The sequence below is a fragment of the Sorex fumeus genome, unplaced genomic scaffold, assembly GCF_029834395.1.
Source record: "Sorex fumeus unplaced genomic scaffold, SorFum_2.1 ptg000044l, whole genome shotgun sequence".
Taxonomy (NCBI): Eukaryota; Metazoa; Chordata; class Mammalia; order Eulipotyphla; family Soricidae; genus Sorex; species Sorex fumeus.
The window spans coordinates 51,324,074-51,348,475 of NW_026606101.1; the positions used below are offsets into that span (position 1 = coordinate 51,324,074).

Consider the following 24,402-nt stretch of genomic DNA (forward strand, 5'->3'; position numbering starts at 1 on the left):
GCCTGGTGTATACATCATGGTGGGTTTGAGACTGCTGAGAGCTAGCTAGAAGTGAGGGGCTCTGCCTCCCGTTCTGGATTAGTCCCAGTGTTGTCAGCTGCAAGCAAGCCTCACCTGGAATGGCCTGCTTGAAATGCTTGACCAAGGGGACTTGCATTTTCATTTGACACTAACTAGCCCAGCCAGTTTTATAGCCAGGTCTATTGACAATTTATACAAATGGTCATAAGCCCTTCACTTCAGTACACTGAACACTTTGCTGGCGTTTTTCTCAAAGGCCGGCATGTTTATTCCTTCCTGGCTACAGCTGGATATTTAAAAGTGACTCTAAAGAATGTGTCTTTGGGGCTGGAGCGATAGCACAGCAGGTAGGGTGTTTGCCTTGCATGCAGCTGAACCGGGTTCAATTCCCAGCATGCCATAGGGTCCCTCGAGCACCACCAGAAATAATTCCTGAGTGCAGAGCCAGGAGTAACCCCTGTGCATCTCCAGTATGACCCAAAAAGCAATTAAAAAAAAAGGATGTGTTTGTGTGTCCAAATGAATGATTCAAGTAAGTTCCTGGATTGTATGCTTCCAAACAATCCTATCTTACTTAGAAGTTTCATGTGTATTATTTAGTGTGTCAGCATGATTTCAGAAACTGTGTTTTATTTACTTGTTTCCATGCCTACCTGACACACTAGGCTGCCTGCCCCCTCCAGGGTAGGGTGTAGATGCAACGAACTTAGGCTCCATCATGCACAGCATCTTCACATGAGGTTTGGCCCATGCTCAGAGCCCGGGTACTGAGTGACTCTCTGAGTTTCGGCTGCTATAACAGAATAGGCCATGGAAAGCTGAGCAGCTGTTGAAGGACAGAAATATAATCCTTTCCACTCTGGAGGATGGAAGCACAAGGTCAAGGTGACTTCATGGTCCAATGTAAGCTACAGACTTCAGATGGGCAAGGGGCCAACGGGAGCCTCTTTCGTGGGCATTACCACCCTATTCATGAGGCCTCTCCCCCCAGAGGGGCCCACCTACAACCTACAATACCATCATCTTTGGGCATTAGGGTTCTTTCTTTCTTTCTTTCTTTCTTTCTTTCTTTCTTTCTTTCTTTCTTTCTTTCTTTCTTTCTTGTCATACCCAGCGATGAGCAGGGCTTATTCCTGGCTTTGCACTCAGGAATTACTCCTGGCAGTGCTCGGGGAACCATATGGGATGCTGGGATCAAACCTGGGTCTGCCTCGTGCAAGGCAAATGCCCTACCTGCTTTACTATCGCTCCAGCAGAGATTAGGGTTTAAACTTAAATTTAGGGGCAATGTACTTAGACCGTAGCGGTGAGCAAAGTGGAAGGATTACTCTAGTTCCTTTACAGTATCATCTTGTGTGTTTAAAGCACTTACTTATAAATTTCTACAACTTAATCTTGTCAGATATAGTTGCGATTTTGAGACTTAAGGGTGGAAGGGAGAAATCATAAACTTAGGGCTGCCCAAGGGAACAAGATCCCTTAAAAACATATGATGAAATTGGGTGAATGAGTAGTGACAGTCCAGCAGCAGAAAAGTTTTTTTTTAATTAAAAGACTAATGGAATAGTCAGAGAAAAGCACCTAAAACAATTTGAAGTCAGAAAAACAGAAGCCCAGGGTACCACTTGACTCTCAGTTTAGCCATCCCTAGCCAGTAATTTAGTACTATACTTTTTTTTCCATGGTACCTTCCCTTAATTAAATTATACTGCCATGTCAGGAAAGAGTTTGAAATAAAGCCAGTAACATAGCAGGCCTGTTTAGGAATATGTTAAATACATTTTTACCCACCCTTTAGCTCTGACACTAATGTGAAATCTGAGTCTTTGCTCTTGCAAAGGTTATGAGGGAGAAAAAGATAATTAGAATCCAAATCAGCATCTGTTAGTTTTTAAAAATGAATCACACTCTTCTTTGAATTTTTCTGTAACCATAGCTCATCTTGCTTTTTAATTTTGTTCTTTAGGTTAGACATATGTGGGCTAGAGGGGATAAGTCATTATTTCTCAAACTTGGCTTATCCAGAAATTGTGAGTTAACTTCCAACGTACTAGTGCAATAGGTAAACAGCCCAACCTATAGTGATTTTAATAAAGTCGAGGTCCTTTAGGAGACCTGGTACAAGGACTCTGATTTCTCATAGATATTTAATGATTTGTTTCCCATTTTAAATTGTGGGGCTCATATCATTTCAGTCTAGTGAGGTTGGATAAATGCCCCACTGCAAATCCACTCTTACTAATGAATCTACTTGTCCTTATGCTGGGCAGGTAAGAAAGAGCTTCATAAAAAAATTCTTCAGATGGGGGCCCAGAGTGACTGTATAGTGGGTTTGGGTGCCTGCCTTGCACACGCCTGATCTGGGTTTAATCCTCAGCATCACATACACTCCCTGATCCCCATCAGAAGAGATTCCTGAGCACAGAGCCAGGAGTAAGCCTTGAGCACTGCCAGGTGTGACCTCAAAACAAAACAAAAATATTCAACTGAAGTTGGAAATTGTAGCTCAGGGTGGGATCATCCTAGAAAAGTTGCAGAGTATAATGACAAAATTTTATCTAATTAAGCAAAGCCTAAAATGAAATTGGAAGCATATCTGGAAAAGAGAGAAAATAGACAATAGAAACCCTCTGGGCATTATGAAAAGAACCCTTTGATTTGCCTCGGTAAATGGGAGAGAATTGATTCATGAACAGTTTATGTGTTTGTCTCTGAACCTCAGAATATAACAAATATCTCCTTCGCCACTTTCTGCCACCAGGCCCTGGGTCTTCTTCACCTTAGTCTTGAACTTGATGTTTATCCGGGGCCAGAACCTGAGGGACTGCATTTAGAGAAACCACGGTGGGTGGAGTTAAAATCAGCTCACTTGGTTCTCCAGACTCACATTTCATTTCATTTAGAAGCATTAGGAACACCCAGAGAGGTACCTCTTAGTCTCAAAGGACATTATAGGATTTTCAATGCAGTTTTATTCCATTGTATACAGAAATGAAAATAGAAGACTGTCGATAGTGGATGCATTTTAACAGCGTGACAAAAGTTACACCGTGGAGAGAACATGGTCTTTATCATATCCATCTTAGTGAAAGGATCAAGAAGAAATTGGTTTCTGTGGCATGTTGATCATTGCCAAGACCTTGCTAGAAGGCTGGGGATGTGATGTGCTCTGGGACTGCTCAGCAGTTTGGAGACTTCGTCTTCAGAATGCCATGAACAGGTCTCGGTGCTGGGCGTAGGGTCAGTGAGATTCCTCTTCCCATTCCTGCCCCATTCACCAGGGCTCTGCTTTCTGGACTGTCTTTTCTGGAAACAGATTTCCTATCAGTGGAATCAGCTGTATGTAGCCCTCAGTGTTTGTTTGACTTTTTATCTCTTAGCAGAGTGCTTCTGAGGTTCATCTTGCTATTACATGGTTAGTCTGTTTTGTTTATTATTGTTCTGGAGGGCAGACTTGGCGGTGCTCAGGGCTTACTCCTGCTCTGTGTTCAGGGATCACTTCTGGCAGGGCTCCTGGGATCAAATGTAGTGTTGGAAATCAAACTAGGGTTGACTCTGTTCAAAGCAAGTGCCCTAACTCTCCTATACTATCTTTTAAATCTTTTTTTTTTTTTTTTTTTTTTTTTTGCTTTTTTGGGAAACACCTGGTGACGCTCAGGAGTTACTCCTGGCTCTGTACTGAGGAATTACTCCTGGCGGTGCTCAGGGGACCATATGAGATGCTAGGAATTGAACCTGGGTTGGCCAAATGCAAGGCAAACTCCCTAGCCGCTGTGCACTGTGCTATTGCTCCAGCCCCTATCTTTTTAATCTTTAAAAAATAAGTTCCTCTTGAGGGCTGGAGAGAAAGTACAGCAGGCAGGGCGCTTTGCCCTGCATACCACAACTGACCAACCAGGGTTCCATCCTCAGCACCCCATAGGGACTCCTGAGCCCTGCCGAGAGTGAACCCCTAGCCCAGAGCCTGGAGTAAGCTGAGTGTGTTCCAAACACCCAACCCCTGCCAAAAAAAAAAAAAAAAGAAAAAGAAAAAATTTCTTTTTATCATAGTTGTATTTGGTGGAGACTGGTGGAAGGAAATTAGAGGTAAATGTTTACATTCGATCTACCATCAAGCTTAGGGGAAAAAAGGTTCATTTTAGAGTGAAATATTACAGTTTTACAAGAAACTTAAGACAGATGCAAAATGCTAAAATATAATAAAAACCATTTTAAGATTCGGGGAGTTTTGCTTTTGTTTGTGGGCCAAAGGTGGCAGTGTCCAGGGCTTACTCCTCGCTCTGCCCTGAGTTCACTCCTGGTGGTGCTTAGGGCCATTTGGGGTGCAGGAGATTGGACTCAGATCGACTATATACGGGGCAAGACCCTGCCCACTGCATAATCTCTCTGTCCCCAGATTTTGGGGTCATATGTGTAGTAAATACTCAATAAGCTGCCTGTTAGTTTGATTTGCCTCTCTAACAACCCCCAGAGTGAGAGTATATAGATAGTGTACAAATGAGATATTTATATGACTTGTTGAAGACTTCACAGCTGGGAAGCATCACAGCTAGGGTTCAGATAAGGTCTTTCTGACATGAAATCACACTGTTTCCTATTATAACACGTCGTAAGCATAAAGTAATGCATATGAGGGAAAGAGCTATAATATATTGGACCTGATTTGGGTTTGATTCATTAGTGCCCAGGGAGGAATCCTGTAGCAATGATAGCTAGTCTCTGATAAAATTTACTGAGGGCGGTGTTTATTATGGCTAGTTCGCCAATACGTTGGGTATCAGCAGAAGGGACTTAGCAACAACAAAAGATCTGTCTGCTCTCCTTAATTAACAACCAGAGGGTGACATTTGGAGTATAGTTCTGGGTGATAAAGTTAAGAAAAGGGCTGCAGAGATAGCGCCACACACTGAGTGTATGATTTGCATGTAGAAACTTCACATTCCATTCCTAGCACTGCATATGGCCCCTGAGCACTACCAGGAATGACCCATGAGCACCCAGCCGGGAGAAGCCCCACAAACACCTCCAGGTATAGCTCTCTCCCGCAAATTAAAGCAAACAAGCAAGAAGAACAAGCAAAGCTGGAGAAGGCGTCGACAATAGCAATCAAAGTGATTTTTTAATGGGCCTTTCTGGCCCAACTGTGCGCTTATAAATGGAAGGACATGGAGAGTATCATGCTGAGTAAAATGAGTCAGAAAGAGCGGGACAGACATAAAATGACTGCACTCATTTGTGGGATATAAAATAACAATATGAGACTAATACCCAAGAACAGTAGAAACAAGGGTCAGGCGTTTTGATCCATGGTTGGAAGGCTGCCTCCTGAGGTGGGGGAGAAGGCAGTTGGGATAGAGAAGGGATTAGGACGTTAATGATTGGAGGGATGGCTCGGAATGGGAGATGTGTGCTGAAAGTGGGTAAAGGACCAGACATGATGGCCTCTCAGTATCTGTATCACAAACCATAATGTTCCAGAAGTAAGAAGACCAATGCCTTCCATAAGAGGCAGGCAGGGGAGTGGGGGGTGGGAGTGGCAGGAGGGATATTGGGGACACTGTTCGTGGGAAATTTACACTGATGGAGGGATGGATGTTGGAACATTGTGTGACTGAAGCGATTCGATTTAAATATATATATATATATATATATATATGTATGTGTATTTTAAAGGACTGCATTGAAAGGGCCGGAGCAATAGCACAGTGGGTAGGGCTTTTGCCTTGCACGTGGCCAACCCGGGTTCGATCCCTGGCATTCCATATGGTCCCCCAAGCATTGCCAGGGGTAATTCCTGAGTGCAAAGCCAGGAGGAACCCCTGAGCATTGCTGGGTGTGACCCAAAAAGCAAAAAAAAAAAAAAAGGACTGCATTGAAAAGCAGAGGCTAATATTGATAAAAAAAAAATCATAGAGCACAATTTCAAGAATGCAGTGCTTTAAGAATATCAGGTTAAATCTGTAAATGTTTTACAACACATTTTTAAAAGTGTTGCTTTTAAATTCTGAAAAGGCATTTTAAAATCTGGATTGATTAATTTACAAGACCTTTATTAATGTTTTGTCCTGTGCGAGGTGTTAGGAACAGTAATAGCACAGTTCCTATTCATAACAAGTCTCTCCTCTAGTGAGAAAAATGCGTAGGTTGAAAAGATTGTTTATAGTAAGTGTTAGTGATTAAAATTAAGGCCTGTGATTTAATATAGAAACAGGGACCTAGGGAGGTAGTACTGGGTTAGAAGTAAGGGGGCTGGGGAGATTGTATAGGGTTAGGACATCCTTGTTGCATCCCTGGTACTACATGTTCCCACAGCACCTCTGGGATCCCGAGAGGCCCAGGCACTGCTGGATGTGACTCTGGTAGCCCCCAGAACTACAAGGCTCAAGCAAGCTCTCCATCCTCATACCCTTGCCATGAGCCTGCTGGGTCAGAAATCACCGGATATAGCCCCTGATCTCCCTGAGTACCACATGAGAGGACTCTTAAAAAAATAGAAATAGAGGCCAAAGCAGTATACAGCATGCCTTCTTGCGGCCAGTCTGGGTTCAATTCTCAGCATCCCATAGACACCCCATACACTGCCAGGAATAATTCCTGAGTGTAGACCCAGGAGTAACCACTGAATACCACAGGGCATGGCCAAAACAAAAACAAAAAACAAAAAATAGAAATAAGTTCAACACATGAATAAGATTTTTTTTAGTGTATTATGAAGGGAAGCAAGTAATCTTTTATTTACTGTTCATTCCTTTTGGAAGTTAAAGTCACAAAAGCTGGAAGCAGTTTCTAAGCACAGAGCTGGGATTAGGCCCTGTTTCCCCAGCACTGCTGAATGTGGCACCAACCTAAATAATAATAATAATAATAAATAATAAAGCTGTTGTCTGAGGTTATTACCTATTATACTAAAAGGGCCACTCACATTTCATAGGTTCTTCAGGTAGAGTTATTCTATCTTGCCCTCACTTTACAAGGTATTGTGATAATCTCGCATGCTATGTTGTAAGTATGTATGTTAACTAGACATACACAGAACTTTGCAAACAATTATTTACCAGAAGATGGTGGGGTGAGAGGCCAGAAAGATAGTACAAGAAGTTAAGGCTCGTACCAGCCTGAGTTCAAATCCCAGCACTACACGTGGTCCCCTGAACCCTGCCAGAAGTTATCCCTGCACACAGGACCAGGAATAGACCGTGAGCACAGCCAGGTGTGGCCTCAAAACAAAAAGAAAGAAAAAAGAAAATGGTGGGGTGAGACATTCTAATGTCACCAGAGCGAATGTCACAAAGTCCATGTTTTTATAGTTTATTCATAACATTACTCAAACCCTTGTAGAAAAGCTTAATTGCCAGGCCTAGAGATAACTTGAAGAGCTGGAGCTCAGCCTGTGGGATGCCTGGGATCCATCTCAGAGCACCTGGTCCTCCTGAGCACCCCTGAGGCTAAGGAGTAGTCTCTGAGCATTACTGGGTGGGATCCAATACACCCAGCCCCAAAATAAAAACCCACCAAGTTGCTATTTTTTTTTGCACGTTTTCTTTTCTATCCCAATTTTTTTTCTTTCTTCCTTCCTTTCTTCCTTTTTTAAAATTGAACATCATGAGATACAGTTACAAAGTTGTTCAGGATTGGGTTTCAGTCATACAATGTTCCAATATCCACCCCTTCACCAGTGTACATCTCCCACCACCAATGTCCCCAGTTTCCCTCCTGCCTCGGCCTACAGCAGACACTTCTCTCTGTCTCTGTCTGTCTCTGTCTCTCCGTCTCTGTCTTTCTCTCCTCCCCCCAGAAACATGCTTCCTTGCTTCGAAACCCAGGACAAAGTATCAGAGCATATTAACAACTCAGGCAGATTTATATGAAAAGCTATGTGAAGCGATTGCTAATGAGCTGACTAGTGGCTTGATACCAGACATTAAGACAAAGGAAAATTCAAATGAGCGAACCAAGTTAATAAAAGCAATTATTTGCATTTTAAAGGGATTTTCCATGTGGCTAGCAGATTTACTAATGTTAACTGGTGTTGTGGAGGGGAGCGGGCGAAGGATTGGGTCACACCTGATTGTGCGTAGGGGCTGTTCCTGACTCTGTGCCCAAGAGTGACCCCTGGTACTTCTGGGGTTAGAAATCAGGGGTAACTGAAGTGATGCATAAAAGGCAAGTGCCTGACTGTACTATCTCTCGGCTCTAATTGTTGACTTTTTATTTATTTTAGTGACTCACCCTGAGATAGCCCATTCCAAAGCTATTTATGATTGGGTTTTAGTCATTCAGTGTTCTAATACCCATCCCTCTACCATTGTACATTTCCCAGCACCCAGTTCCCTCCCACCACCCCCATCCCCCACACAGCCTGCCTCTATGGCTGGTACCTTTCTTTTCTCTCTCTCTCTCTCTCTCTCTCTCTCTCTCTCTCTCTCTCTCTCTCCTCGTTGGCTTTTTAAAAAATGTGATTTAGGTACAACTTTTTAGGAACTTGTACTGGAAACATAAACCCCCCTGGTAATGAACTTAAATTATATATTATATGTAAATTATAATTACAGTTTTTGAAGGGAGCAGCCACATATGTCCTTAAAATCCATCTTCTATAATATTTACCCTTGGATTGAGGGAGACTACATACTGACTTTTTAAAATCACAAAGGGTTTATTCCTTTGCATTTATTTTTCTTCTTCCCATTAGAGCTGTCGCCATACACTTATTGTTTTTTAACACTTAGAATAAATATTTAATATTTATTGACGTTTGTCCTTGTCATCCTCATCTTAGATGAGACTTTGAAGGATCCTTTGGAAGTCCGCAAATTTCAGCTTTATATTGGGAGTAGAAATGGAAACTACCCCCAATGAATAATTAAATGATGGGTTTGGATTACTCTCTAGCACAAAGTCAAATTCACATTCCAAACCAGTGACACACAAAAGGTGAAAAATGATTGATCTTTGACAGTTTCAATTTTCTGTTGTTGGTAAAACTCAAAATGTTCTATCTTGCATTTTATAGAGTATCATCTTGAATCATTACTTTAAAAAATTAAAGCTCAGGATTGCTTCTGGGAACAAAAGCAATGTAAAGCAAGGGAAAATGTACATGTCTTAAGATCCAGAGCCTAAAGTCTATTTCACCAAGATGACTTTAGTTACTTCTGTATTAAAATTTAACCCTGATGGTCCAGAGTGATAGTACAGCAGGTTGGGCATTTGCCTTGATTTGCCTTGCCCAATCACTTGCCAGCCCAGGTTTGATCCCTGGCATTCCATGTGATTCCCTGAGCACTGCCAGGAGTAATTCCAGAATGCAGAGCCAAGAGTAATCCTGAGCAGCAGTGGGTGTGGCCAAAACCAGTAAATAAATAAATAAAATAAGCTCAACCATTTTCTTTCTCTTCTCCTAACTATTTATTTTCAGGAGTCATAGAGTTCAAAAAAAGAGAGGGAAAGGGCAGAAAACAACAAAACAAAAAAGAAGAAACAGGCTTAGCATTGCTTGTATTACTAAGTATATTTGACGTTGATGCATATGATGTTTTTTAATCAGGGACCATTCAGATTTATAGTTCTACAGATTTCGTAGTCCTCTTTTTTATTTTTCAAAATTCCTTATTGTCTACTTCTCCATAAATAACTGTCCTGCCCACAGTTCCAAAAGAGGGTTCTTTACAAAGATTGCTTTTGTGGTTCTACAGAAATATTAGCACGTGCCAAAGCTTGAAAGATGTCAGACCTTCACAACTTTGTAACCTAAAACTTGGCAACTTCAGAGCGTGTGCCCTTGCCTTTTCGTCTGTGTTCATCTGAGTTTCAGTTCTCTTGTCAATTTTTTTCCAGCTTGAACATGATTCTCACTCATAGAAAGAGTAAAAACATAATCAGAGTTTCCAACATGTTTTTCTCTCATTGTCATCTGTTCTTTGTTTTTTTTTTTCTTTTCATTTTATTTTAAACTTAAAATTATTTGTAAGCCCCTTTTGCCTTACATTGATGGGTCTTCTGCCAGTGTTCCAACCTTTCTCATCATATATATGGGTTGTTTTATTTATTTATTTATTTATTTATGGCTTTTTGGGTCACAGCTAGCGATGCTCAGGGGTTACTCCCAGATTTGCACTTGGGAATTACTCCTGGTGATTCTTGGGGGACCATATGGGATGCTGGGGATTGAACCTGGGTCGGCTGAGTGTAAGGCAAATGCCCTTCCTGCTGTACTATCGCTCCGCCCCCCTAAATATATAAGTCTAGTGAAGATGGCTTAATATTCTATGCTTAAAGCAAAAAAGACCTGGATCGAAAACTTCTGATTATCAAGTAAAATGCTAATAATGGAAATTTGGGAAATTCTAGAAAACTTAAAAAGAGCAACAGTGATAGCTGCTGTCACCCTCTTAAACCTAGCATTCGATTTTCTTGAAATGCTTGTATTTTTCTTTTAATAGTGGGTTAAAGTCATCTGTGTGCCAATATCTAATTTTTAAAGACATTTTAAATGTATACCCAGTATTGGTTTCCTTCATATGGCAAGGCAGCTGTAAATTGGAAAATGTTGATCTGATTCTATTCTGGAGTTATAATACCTATAATAAATAGTAAATGGTACTTATTTAAGATTTTTATAAGCTATGGAGAAATTATTTATTTCTTCTGTCAGGAAATGGGTTAGCCTTTAACTTAAGATTTATTTGAAATCTTAGAAGTTTTTGTTTCTTCATAAAGCTTATAGTCCAGAGCTCTAAAACTGATGCATCTTTATTCATTTTGTTGGTTTTCTTTTTTTCTTTTTGGCTTTTTGGGTCACACCCGGTGATGATCGGGGTTACTCCTGGCAGTGCTCAGAGGACCATATGGGACGTTGAGGGTCAGACCTGGGTCTGCGTCGTGCAAGGCAACACCCTAACAGTCTTACTATCACTCCTGCCCTTATTTTATTTTTAAGTAATCATTGGTTAATACTACAATCAAATTTCAGGGACATAGTATTATACCTCTATTTGTTTGTTTTGTTTTTTGGGGAGTCACACTCGCAGTGCTCAGGGGTTACTCCTGGCTCTCTACTCAGGAATTTCTCCTGGTAGGCTCAAGAGACCATTTGGGGTGCCAGGGATGAAACCCAGATTGACTGTGTGCAAGGCAAGCACTATACCCACTGTGGCATTGCCCCAGCCCCTGCTATGTGGCTTATAAAGATATGACCCGAAAGTCACGTGGCAGCACTGTGTTCATCTTAAGAAACAGACCAGAAAAACACAAAACAGAGAGAAGACAGCTTGCAAAGAACTCAGCATCCATCCATAAATCTTCACAGTGACATTAAATTTAAAATTGCCTTCAGTTTGGGGGTGGAGGGATCAGGCAGGGTGCTTGCTTTCCATGTGGTCGACTTGGGTTCATTCCTCAGTGCCCCATGTGGTCTCCCGAACCTGCCAGGAGTGATCTGTGAATGCAGAGCTAGGAGCAACTCTGAGCACTGCCAGTGTGTCCCCCAGTCAATTTTATCATCCTAAAACATTATTTGTGGAGCTAAATTTTCCCAACCTTTTGGTTTACCTTCTATTTGTGATACTGTGAAGCTTAAAAAAAAAATCAGATTTGTTATAAAAAAAAAATTATCCTCTGTTAGCATCATGGAATAAATTGTAGTGTCTAATAAAAACAGAAGGACTCGGGGCCAGCTGGCCACACCTCCTCTCCCACTCCTCCTTCTCTCTGTGCTGCATCCATCTTGGCACCCAGCCAAGGTAATTTCCAGAAATTGGCTGTGCCCTGGCAAATGCGCAGCTGCTGCTGTCTCCAAGCCTTTTGCACAAACCACTTCCTCTTCTTGGGGCTGAAAAAAAATTCACGGAAGAAGCGGCTGTGCCTGAGGGCAGATCTGGAAGCCCTGCCTGGTGCTTGGCACCTCCCCTGCAGCCCTGCCCTAGCTCTGCTCACTGCTGCGGGCCTCCTTCCAACTTTGTCCTTTGATTTTTTTTTTCCTCCTTCCCTTCTCTTTGTTGTTGTTGTGAAATCAGGGGTCACATTCGGTGGCAGGGCTTGAGCACTTAGTCGTGGTCCTCCTGGGGGAGGCGATGGGGGCGTAGTAGGAGAAGAGGTCCTGCGCTTTGTTGCAGGGTACCAGATGCCACACACGAGGGATGCGGGGGAACATAGCAGGAGCATCGTCTTTGCAGGCATTGCTTTTAAACGCATGGATGGGCTTGAACTCTCTTCTGCAAGTCAGGCTTTCTACTCCCAAGCCACTTCCCCAGACCCTTTCCCAGCTGCCCTTAATCTTATCGTTTGACTCTCAATGTTTAAAAATCTTGTCCTTGAGGAGCTGGAGAGCGAATGCAGAAAAGAAGGTCCCTGGCTTACCCACGGCTGGTTCAATCCCCAGCCCTGCCTATGCTTCCCTGAGCACTGTCAGGGATCTCTCCTGAGCACAAAACCAGGAATAGTCCCTGAGCCTGAGCAACCCCAGGAGTGACTCTAACTGACCCTCTACCCCCCCAAACACACACACACCCCAAAATCTTGTCTTGGGGTGGAGAAGACTAGTAAATGGAGGTGATGGTCCAATAAATGGCGGGCTGTGACAACTTAATCTAGGCAAAATGCTCCTGAAACATATATGATGATACCCACCCTTTTCATCATTTTTTAAAATTTGGTTTTATTTCTTTTGCATTACCTTCTGATAAATACCCACTTTGACTTCTCAGGAATTTGAAGAGCCAAGGGGTCGGTGCTCATGGGAGTTGCTGGGCCAGAGCTGGACAGGGAAAGAGAACAGAGAAGGCGAAAAAGTGTTCCGCTGTGTTCCCCTCCCCCTGAGCAGATCCCCCTGAGAGATGCTATCTTTTTTTTTTCAGTGCAGCAGCAAAGTGTGGGTGTGCGTGCAAACACAGGTAAAGCGGAGATATTTTTATCCTTCCACACGCTCCTTAAATGTAGCCTCCGTGCTGATCAGATTTGAATATAGTCATGGTGATGATGTCTTTCCCTTTGTTCTCGTGCTCCATCGCTTTGTCTTTGTGGGTTGAAATTGGACTTGCCACTCTCGGGGCACAGAAGGAAGCCTCTCTAGCTACACGTTGTTGTGTAGACCTGAGTTTTCCCGGGCCTCTGCCCTGCCCCACATCATCCATCGCTGGGGGCCCTTTTGTTGTCTGTTGACAGGCCCAATATCTTCCCTGCCAGGTAGGTGCCTGCACTTCCTTGGGGTGGCGGTGGGGGACAGCTTTGGTGCCTCTAGAGTAACACTGCGAGTTGCTGTCCTTTCTGTCATCGAGGGTTCTGATATTGGGGCTATTTTTCTCTCTCCCTGGATAAACAGCTGGACCAGGGGAAAGAGCAGAGGATGAGAAACGACTCGTCCCAGCTCTACCCGTAATTACTTGTTGTATTGAGCATGCCTCTGTAAGGTCTGATTCTCGTCTGTGGAAACTGGGTTGCGCTGTATCCCTAGAGGGGCCCTGGGATCACTTGATTTCTTAAATTTTAAACAGCTAGTGACTGTGTGACTCATTCCCAGTGCTAATAAGAACTGTTCCACTTGACATGCTTCCTTGACCTCTTCAAAATGGGAAGTCTGGAGTAAGCCTTGAGAACCAGTGGGTGTGGGGAAGGAGGGTAAGAGGGAAGGAGGGAAAGAAGGTAAGAAGGAAGGGAGGGAGGGAGGGAGGGAGGGGAAAAGAAGGAGAAAGGACAAGACTCATCAGGAGCAAGCTCAAGGGCACAGTTTGAGGTCCTATGTTTGATCCTTGACAACAATAACAAAAACAGTGGGAAGATATTGCAAAACAAGCCTGTGTGTTTTAACTTTTTCTGCGTGAGCTCCTGCCCATTATGATGTCATCAGGAAGAAACTGAGAAAAAAATAAGCAAAGTGGAAATTTACCAGGAAGTAAAATAAGGTCCTGTAGTTTGATTCAAAGAATGAACGGCACAGAATTGAATTCATTCAAAGACCGAATTGCAAAGAATGAATTGTTTAGGTACAATTCACATTCGTATTTGAATATTTACACTTCCAAATGTGTGATGTGAACCAGTATGATGATGTTTGTCTGCATTATTTAGGATAAATGTGAGTCCTGATGACAAGGGCAAGACTAGAGAAACCTACTAAGGCTGTGGCAGGTTAGAGATTAAGAGACAGGGCAGGTGGAGGCAGCCAAAAGACAAGAGACAGTCCAGGTTGTGGCAGATCAACAGCAAAGTCAAATAAAAGAATCAGTAATGCCAGAGGGAGGATGGAAAAGGAAGCAAAAGGAGGAGGACGTGTCAACAAGCCAAGAGCTCTAGCTTCCCACCTCCTGGTGTCACCCCCCAAATCTGATATTCCCCCAGCAGCACCTCAGTCCCCAAATTTTCCTACACGCTGGAATTTAAGTTCCTCCTAAGGTAGCCTCATCCGGTTAAAGAGAACACTCTGATTTGATTAAGGGAAGAATGTCTGCAGGATTTCATAAGCTTTAAGAGCCCACAAGTGAGGACAGGAGCCACAGTCGTGACACACTGTCCCCCCGCCATTATGTCTGAGTTTCAGGCCCACTCGCATGTGCCTTGCTCATAGCTATTTCCCTGCCTCTGTTTCCCTCCTGACGCCCGTCCTCCTCACCCTCAGCCTTTGCCTTCCTTTCTGAGTTTCCCTCCAGTCCCGGCCCTTTCATCCCACCCAGATCACTTCTGGTCCCTGACTCTTTCCTTCTCTCCCAGCTCCCCATAACCCAGGAGGGCACGTTTGCCAGGTTGGAGATGGGATGGGTGAGCAGACTCGAGATGGTTCCCTGACGTCATTATAAACTCTTTAAGTGCAGTATAGGCTTTGAAAGAAAGGAACTGCATCTTCCAGAGCTGTGGGTACTGGAAGGTCTGGGGATTTGGAACAATGGTGTTGGGTTCAATCCTGACTCTGCAGTCCCTAACTTAGTCCTCTCCTGGGCCTGGCTGTTCTGAGAAGAACAGGGATAATGAGGCTTTGCTCTGATTTCCTTACACAGGGAAACAGTGTTTGCAACCCAGGAATGTTAGATCACAAAAAACAGGATTAAAAAAAAAACCCATAAGGCACTCTAAGAAGATAATTATATTATATTATATAATTATACAGATAAGGATTATTGTAAGACTTGATATCACATTCACGGTCCTCCCGTTATTCATTGATTTGCTCAAGAGGGCCCAGTAACATCTCCATCATGAGACTTGTTGTTACTGTGTTTGGTATATCGAATACTTCACAGGTAGCTTGCCAGGCTCTGCTGTGTGGGCGAGATACTCTCGGTAGCTTGCCGGGCTCTCCGAGAGGGGCGGAGGAATCGAACTCAGGTGGGCCATGTTGGCTGCATGCAAGGCAAACGCCCTACCGCCGTGCTATCGCTCCAGCCCAGATATCACATTATTTAAAAGGAAAGCACAGAGGGGAGTGAAGTTGTGATTCAGTGAAAGAAAAAAATGCCTTGGATATTTGAAGCCCTGGGATCAGTGTGGCTCAGTGATTGAGTGCTTGCCTTGCCTAAGACCCTAGGTTTGATCCTCTGCACACACACACAAATATATATATATATATATATATATATACACACATATTCACATATGTATATATATACAAATATGTATATATATATGGTTCTAATTTAGGAAACTGGATTTTGAGTTAGATTTTAATTCTTACTCTACCACTTACACTATATACGACCTTAGAAAAGTTCCTTCTGTTAAATAAGAAATGCACCGTGCCAAGGACTCTGACGCTGGAGCTGGCTTAGACAACATTTTGTAAGCACCGATTATCAAATATTTATTAGCTTTGTCAGCAAGTTGTTAAATTGTTATGAGCTTCAAATCTCACCATGGTGTGAGTACTTCTGCCACAAGGAATCGGCAAACACCACAAGTCAGATTGTTGGGGTTTTTTTCCCAGAAAGCTGATTTACCAGTGTATTACAGAGTGTGTAAATAGGGCTCTATAATTGTGTAGCACTCTGTCTTGTTTATCATAAATGTAGTAATAGCAGCAGGAATAGTAGCAGTAATGTTCTCTATCTCCAAAACTTGGCCCGTGCATATTTAATAAATGTGTTTTCAGTGTAACTTGGGTTCATCCTTGAATTATTGTGATACTCCAGCCTTAAGCTAAGAAACCCCATAATTACCTCTTTTCTTCTCTCCCTTTTCCACACCCACCCCCATGGTTAATCAACCACCACATCTTACAGTTTTCTCTCCTATACTTATTCCCCCTTTTTTTTTTTTTTTTGGTGGGGGTTGGCCACACCCAGCGATGCTCAGGAGTTATTCCTGGCTCTGCACTCAGGAATTACTCCTGGTGGTGCTGGGGTGGGTGGGTGGAATCCTATGGATGCTGGGTTGGTCGTGTGCAAGAGCCCTACCCACTGCCCTATTGTTCCAGCCCCCTTCCCTCCTCTTCATGGCCACCATGGTATCTTGATTCAAGTGCAAGCCTTCGTCATGTCTAATTTGAAGTTTTCTTCCTACCAATATCCTGACCTTCAGTCTTTCTACAGTCTGTCATCTGCCTTTTTATCTTTTAAATGGTATCAAGGATCAAACCCAGGGCCTCATATATGCACTTTACTTGTTGTACTATCTCTCTGACCCCATAGAATTAAAGATTCTTAAGTCTTTGGGTAATGATTATTAATTCTTTGGGTGTACTCTCCCCATCTTATTTTTTATGGATTACCAATGTATTAAATTTATTTTTTATTTATTTTTCTTTTTTTATTAGTGAAACACCATGAGGTACAGTTATAGGCTTACAAATTTTGTGCTTGGGTTTCAGTTATACAATGATCAGGTGCCCATCCCTCCACCAGTGCCCGTCATCTTATTTTTATTGTATATATATTTGTATGTTTATCCTTTTGAATAAGAAATTAGAAAGTTCATATTATACACATTGTTCTAACTTGTTTTTAATAATTGTATGTCATGAACATTTTTTATGTTAGCAAATAGTCACTGCCATATGATTTTTATTTGCTGTATAGTATTCCACTGTGTGGGTTTATGCCACTCTTGAACCATTCTACATTGTTGCAGTGTTTTTGCAGAAGTGATGGATGATCAAAGAAAGGGTGATTTCGGGTGGAGAGATAGTTCAGTGGGTAGGGTGCTTGCGTTGCATGCAGCTAAGTCTGGTTGCATATGGGCCTTTGAGCACCACCAGGAATGATCCCTGAGCCAGGAGTATGCCCCCAAGCGCTGCCAGGTGTGGCCAGAGGAAGGAAGAAAGAATAAGGAAAAGGCTGGTGATCTCCTGCCCTCCTGTCTCCACAGGTCGTGGCACCCCGGCTTCCACGGGACCCCAGCTCTGAGAACCCCCTGAGTGTCCTCCCAGGACCCGGGACACACTCATGGCACCATGGCCGACCCTCAGGAGCCCCTGAGCTGCTCCTCGTCCCCACACGTCCCCTTGAGTGAAAGCAAGACCTTGCATGGGCTCGGGGACGAGTCTGCACCCCCCGGGGACCACCCGCCCCCACAGTTCCTTAAGGACCCGCAGGACCAGGGGGCTGGGCCCCCGGAGCCGGCCGAGAGCACGGGCAGCCCGGTCACCACCACGGTGCTGACCAGCATCAGCGAGGACGCCAGGGACCAGTTCGAAAACAGCGTCCTGCAGCTGCGGGAGCACGATGAGCCCGAGCTGGCCACGCCGCAGGGGACCCGGCCTGGCGTGGACGCCGAGAGCACGAGCGGCGCCGAGGACGTGAAGGTGCAGTTCAGCAGGACGGGCAGCGGCAGCGGGGGCTTCCTGGAAGGGCTCTTTGGCTGCCTGCGGCCCGTGTGGAACATCATCGGGAAGGCCTACTCCACGGACTACAAGCTCCAGCAGCAAGGTAAGCCGGCAGGCGCACCCCCTGCATCCGCGGGGCCCCCTCGGAGCGGCGGGTAAGCAACAGCCCAGAGCAGTGATGCTGCACCCGCCGCATCCGTTCGTGAAGCCGGAGCAAGGATGCTGCGCCGCTGCATCCGTTTGTGAGGCCGGAGCAGGGATGCTGCACCCGCTGCATCCGTTCATGAGAGCGGTAGATTGGCGCTAACCAAGCCCGTTGTGGCTGAAGCCCATATTTTGTGGGTTTCCAGCCCAGTGGCGTCCACTGTCACCACGAGACAAGCCACAGCCCGCCAAGAAAGAGGGCCTGTTCTTTTGATCTCATCATTTTAACTTTTCTGTTTTCCTGCATTTTTTTTCTATATACATGTGGGTATCCAGTAAGGTCAGATAGATAAAATTTCTATATAAGTCACAGTGGCCCTACACTCGTGCCTGCGTTCTTTGAGGTTAGGTGGGAGGCTCCCAAGTAATCCTGAGGGTCCCCACCACCCGCACCATGCCCAATGGTGCTCAGGGAATAAATGCAATTTGGGGGTTCAAAATCAGGACCCCTGTGCTTGCCAGGGCATATGTGCCAGTCCTTTGAATTACCTTCTGGCCCTTCCTTTTTTGAAAAATTTTTTCCCTGAATGTTTATCAAATCAAGAAATCTAATGGCCACTGGACTAACTAAAAGACAGGCAGATACAAGCTACACACTAGAGGCCCCAACAATTTCAAACCCACCATTAGTTCTAGAAAAATGGAATTGTTTTCTTAGGGCCAGAACACAGAAACCTCATGTTTTGAGAAAGAACAAAGTTTCTCCAATCTCAAGAAGCGTCATTTCTAGAATCCACATTTCTAAAATAAAGGTTTAATTCCCATCCCAGTGTTTCCTATATATCCAGTACATTCTAGCCCAAATGTTGTGCTTTGGAAAGAAAGTTCTTATACGGCTCCAGAGTTCTTTGCAACTTCATGCTTATTCTCAACGAGTCCATTTTCTTATCACAAAAGTAATGCATATAGAAAATTTGGAACACACTGCTAAATTCTACCTCAAGGTTTGAACTCAGGACCCTTGTCTCCTGAGAAAAACCAGCATTATAGTTTTGGCATTATATTATCCTAGTCCCTACTGTATACATGTGCTCTTAAAAATAGATTCGTACTGCTTTGTGACACTTTTTCAGTTCATGTTGTATGTTCCACCTCATAAAGCCCTTCTTCAGCATCATTTTTAATGTTGGCACAATATTAGTTTCTGCAAATGTGCCAATATTTATTGGAGCACTCCTCTGGCGTTCGACAGTTGGTGTTCTGTTTGTGGTAATTATAAGATACACCCAAGCGAATGTCTTTCTATTACTTTTCACACCTCTCTTTGATTACTCCTTAGGATAAATTCCCAGAAGTGAAATTGTTGGCTTCAAAGGGTTTATTGCTGACCCCAGTTCAAATCCCTGGCACCACACATGGTCCCCTGTGCACCACCAGGCTTTGCACCTGAGCACAGAGCCAGGAATAGCCCCTGAACACCACCAGGTGTGGCTCAAACACACACACCCCATTTTATGTGTTATACACACATATATAATATAATGAATATATATAATGAATATATATTTTCATCTTTTTTTTCTTAAATTTTTAAAAATTAAATCACTGGGAGATAGACCCTTAAAAGCTGTTCATGATTAGGTTTCAGTCATACAGTGTTCTAACACCCATCCCTCCACTAGTGTACATTTCCCCGCACCAGTGTCCCCAGGTTCCCTTCCATCACCCGCCCCCACCCCCCCCCACCCCCCCGCCCACCCAGCCTGCCTCTGTGGCAGGCGCATTTCTTCTCTCTCCTTTTGGACATTGTGGTTTGCAATACAGACTGAAAGATTATTAGGTATATCCCCTTACCTTCTTTTAACACTCAGTCCTTGTCCAGCGTTTTTTCAACTCTTTTAGTCAACATCATTGGCAGTTTTTCCACAACAATCGGGTAACGTTAGTCACCTTAATGACTTTTCTCACTCTATTCCATTTTGTTTATTCCACTTTGTTTAATCAATACTAATTTGCCTCCCAATATTCCTTACCCCCACTATACAGCAGTTCTCTTGTGAGTCTGTCTGTTACCTTTGTTTGTCTGTCTCCCATACACACTCTGATATCATGCACATTCTATCCTCTTTGTTCCCTCTATGATCTTAAGGTTTCCAGGAAATTAAAAAGTTCTTTCTGTGTCCCCCAGATATTGGGGATTCCTATATTAAACGGTATTTTCATTATTGTTTTTAAAATTGGAAATAAAGATAAGCACAGAGAGGAAAGTTTTTTTTTTTTTTAAAAATCACTTGTCATCCTAGAGACAACCATCCATGAACATCTGCTTATGTGACAAACTACATTTGATTTTTAGGGTCTTATTCAATCTGGTAATTATTTTGGTGGTAATTGAAGGTCTCTGAATCCAAGTGCAGTGTTGAGGTACAGATTTAGAAATAAGAATAACAGATTGTGCGTCTACTAAAGGGGTCCTAACGCATTTTTTAAACTGCTTTTACAAATTTGTATTTAATTGTTTGCGGATTGATTTGTGACTTTCAGAAAGGATCGTTTTCGAAAAAAAATGAGAAACAGGTCAGTCATCATGTAAGAGTACAGCAGCTGCCTCCCTCCACAGTCTGGCAGGCTGTCGCACTGTGTGGGCCGGGGGCGTTGGGGCGATAAAGGAGATTTGCTGTTCAGAAACTTTGTGTAGTTTTTCCCTTGTCAGCTCTGGGATCAGGGAGCTAATCTTTAATCCTGGATTATAGTCATCCAAAGGATAACACATATAACAGATGTGTCCTTGTATTTGGTGCTGATGAAGAAATTTCACTAAACTTTTAAACGTATTAATGGTGTCTTCATTTCCCGCTTAGCATGTTGGTAGTAAGCCCAAGTAAGGTAGTTTACATAATTGAAGTATTTTATTGGCAAACAGTGCCCAGTCTTAAAGCAAATATCGTCAGAAATGTGTCTGAATGGACAAAGAAGAATTTATGCATTGAAGTGCATGGGCGTTTGGCTTTTCCTCAGTCCTAGGGATCTGGTGGTTACTAGAATTAAGATAGTCGACATAGTGATGAATCAGAGAGACAGTGAAAGCTGGAAAAGACTGTGCCCTTGGGACAGATAGGAGAGCAGCAGGAAGTCTGGAGCTAACTCCAGAGGGACCACAGCCTGTTTCCATTATCCTGAGGTTATCTCCTTTGTGGGTTATCTTGAATCCCATTTTTATTGTTAAAATTCATCCTCTGTCTCTGTCTCTGTCTCAGTCTCTCTGTCTGTGTCTGTCTGTCTCTCTCTCTCTCTCTCTCTCTCTCTCTCTCTCTCTCTCTTTCTCTCTCTGTCATTATTTTGGTTCCATGGTTTCCTAGTAAATACTGAGAGGATTATAGGGATGGGACAAAAAGACTAAATCACAATAATAAATTTTTTCCTGGTAATCAGTTCTAGTTAAAATGTTGATAGAAAGGATGGTTGAAGTACTACTTTACACTATATTCTCAAAGTTCCAGTATTTTTTCTCCGTATTTTTTCCTCGGATAATTCAGCCTTGGCTGAATAACACAAGCATGAGCTATTGTTGGTAGATGAAAATTTCATCCCTTATTATAATATCCTAACCTTTAGCATGTAAGTACTAAATTACTTGCCATGTGTATTTTAATCGTGTATTTCTCACTTTATAAAATACTAATTAATGGTTAATATTAAATAGGCAATATTAAATAATAAGTATCATTTATAAGAAGTATAGTAAGTTACAGTATAAACAGTGTAAAATGATATGAAGGAAAGGATTGTTTAATAGTATTTTTAGAATCACTTATTGAAATTAATTTACATAAAAAATTTACATCAATTTAAAAAATCAATTTACATCAAACCTCATATAACAAAAACAAACTTCAGGTGGACAGAAAGCTTGAAAATTTTTAAAAACTATTAATGTTGGAAGATATATTGTGTAACAGAAGAAAATGCAAAGGGAATGGCAGGCAACTACACAAATGTTTCTAAAAATAATAAAAGAAAAGGGTTCCAACTATGAGATCCTGCATTTGATCCCTGGCACTACTCTCCTAAAAGTTCTTATAAAAATATTCATTTCATATGTACCAAAAAAACAGAGAACTCCTTCAAGCTTATGAGAAAAGAACCAGTTCCTAATAGGTAATGGACAAAGAATAAATTTGACAAATCGTATAAAGCAAATATAAGTGTTAAATAAATGTTTAGAAAACATTCTGCATCACTAGTAAATAAAGTAGTGCAAACTTATAAAATATGATTTTATATACAAGTGGTACAATATGGAAAGTATCATGCTAAGCGAAATGAGTCAGAAAGAGAGGGATAGACATAGAAAGATTGCATTCATCTGGGGGATATAAAGTAACAAAGTATGAGATTAATACCCAAGAATAGCTGAGATCAGCACCAGGAGGATTACTCCATAACTTAGAGGCCAGCCGGGTATCCTAGAGGAAAGGGCTGTTCAGATAGAGAAGGGAGCACCAAATAAAGGATGTTTGGAGGATCCTCCCAGGAGGGGAGATGCATGTCGAAAGTAGACTATGGACTGAACATGTTTGCCACTCAATGCCTCTTTTGCAGACCACAACACCCAAAAGGAGAGAGAGAACACAGGGGATTTCCCTGCCACAGAGACAGGGGGGATGGGGGGATGGGGGTGGGAGGGATATTATCCATGGTGGTGGAAAATGGGCACTGGTGGAGGGATGGGTATCTGATCATTGTATAATTGAAACCAAAGCACAAAAAATTGTAAATCTACAACTTTAAAAAAAATAAAATAAAATAAAGGGGAAAAAAAATATGATTTTATAAATGAAGCTAATTAAAATAACACCCAAAATAGTTGGCAGTACTCTATCGAAGTAGTAGTTCAAGGGACATACTTGTACATTAGTACAGTCAACAGAAACTAGCAAAATTTTTTTGGATATCAATTTGGAAAGTATACCAAGAGCCTACAGCTGTGCACCTTTTCTAAAAAGTTGAGTCTGACGAAAAAAAACATAAAAGAAAAAGTAGCACCACACTGTAGCACTGTCCTCCCATTGTTCATCGATTTGCTCAAGCAGGCACCAGTAATGTCTCCATTGTGAGACTTGTTGTTACTGTTTTTGGCATATCTAATACACCACAGGGAGCTTGCCAGGCTCTGCCATGTGGGTGGGATACTCTCGGTAGCTTGCCGGGCTCTCTGAGAGGGACAGAAGAATTGAATCCAGTCGGCCGTGTGCAAGGCAAACGCCCTACCCGCTGTGCTATCGCTCCAGCCCAAAGAAAAAGTATGAGCTTTAATTAACAAAAAGATGGAAACACCTAGCTAAAAAAATGATAGAAAGTAAACAATTATTCAAGTTTATAAGAAAAATATGTCTCCATATATCATGAAGTGTATATAATATATAAAATTTTTTTTATCAAAAATGTAATTTTAAAATAGGGGCCACACCTAGTGAGCTGAGGTTGGGACACGCCATGCGGTACTGGGGGACAAACTCAAACTCAGGGACTAGCCTATGCCGTATGCCAGGCTTGTGCTTCACCACATCACACAATAATCTGACCTTGCATAAAACTTTGCTTTTCTGAAGCTGTATATACATGAACAAAGACTAGAGGAGAAAATAAGAACTGAATATAGCATGACTTTCCAACTTTTTCTAATATTGTATATTAGAAAAAATTATATATTGTATATCTAAAGATCCCAGTATTTAACAATAAATAAGGATTAAGCAAATTAAGAAAACACCCAAAGGGGCTGAAGCAATAGTACAGCGGGTAGGGCATTTGCCTTGCACGCAGCCGACCCGGGTTCAATTTGCAGCATCCCATATGGTCCCCAAGCACCACCAGGAGTAATTCCTGAGTGCATGAGCCAGGAGTAGCCCCTGTGCATTGCTAGGTGTGACCCAAAAAGAAAAAAAGAAAGCACCCAAAGATTGTCTTTTTTTGTAGATATTTTATTAATTAGGATTATTTGGGGTTTTATAAAGTTATTCAGATAAATATTTCCCTGTTATATTTTTTATTCCCAAATTCAATAAGTAGTACTTTGTTCAGTACTTTGTATAATGTACTCAGAAAAGTCAACATTATACTGTGTTTCAGTCTCTACCAGGCCCTTTCTGAGTAAAGCTCTTGCAGAGGCTGTCAGTATCTGATCCCTTGTATCAATAAACCTGGGTGAAGAAAGTGAGAACAACTTGATTCTTGTCAGTTATTAGAAGTTAGAACAATATTTGTTTTATTTTTTATTAATGAAACACCATGAGGTACAGTTGTAGACTTACAAATGTTTGTGCTTGGTTTTCAGTTATATAATGATCGAGTACCCATCCCTATATTTGTTGTTTTAGACTTTTTAAATATATTTAATTTTTAATGTATTTTTGGGGGGTGTCAGGGTTAGAACCCAGGGTCTCATACATGTAAGCATACTTTCTATGAGCTACATCCTAAAGATATCA

The 24,402-nt window shown here is 42.3% G+C and overlaps 1 protein-coding gene across 4 annotated transcripts in view; it reads left to right on the forward strand.

Annotated features, from left to right (window-relative positions):
• The window catches only part of MAP3K13 (mitogen-activated protein kinase kinase kinase 13), a 204,177-nt gene that overhangs the window by 126,564 nt on the left and 53,211 nt on the right, over window positions 1-24,402 (forward strand). For all 4 annotated transcript variants that reach the window (XM_056121640.1, XM_056121641.1, XM_056121643.1 and 1 more), the window contains one exon: window positions 17,311-17,870. In XM_056121640.1, the coding sequence (XP_055977615.1) occupies window positions 17,396-17,870 (475 nt within the window). In that variant the 5' untranslated portion in view covers window positions 17,311-17,395. The remainder of the gene's footprint in view (window positions 1-17,310; window positions 17,871-24,402) is intronic.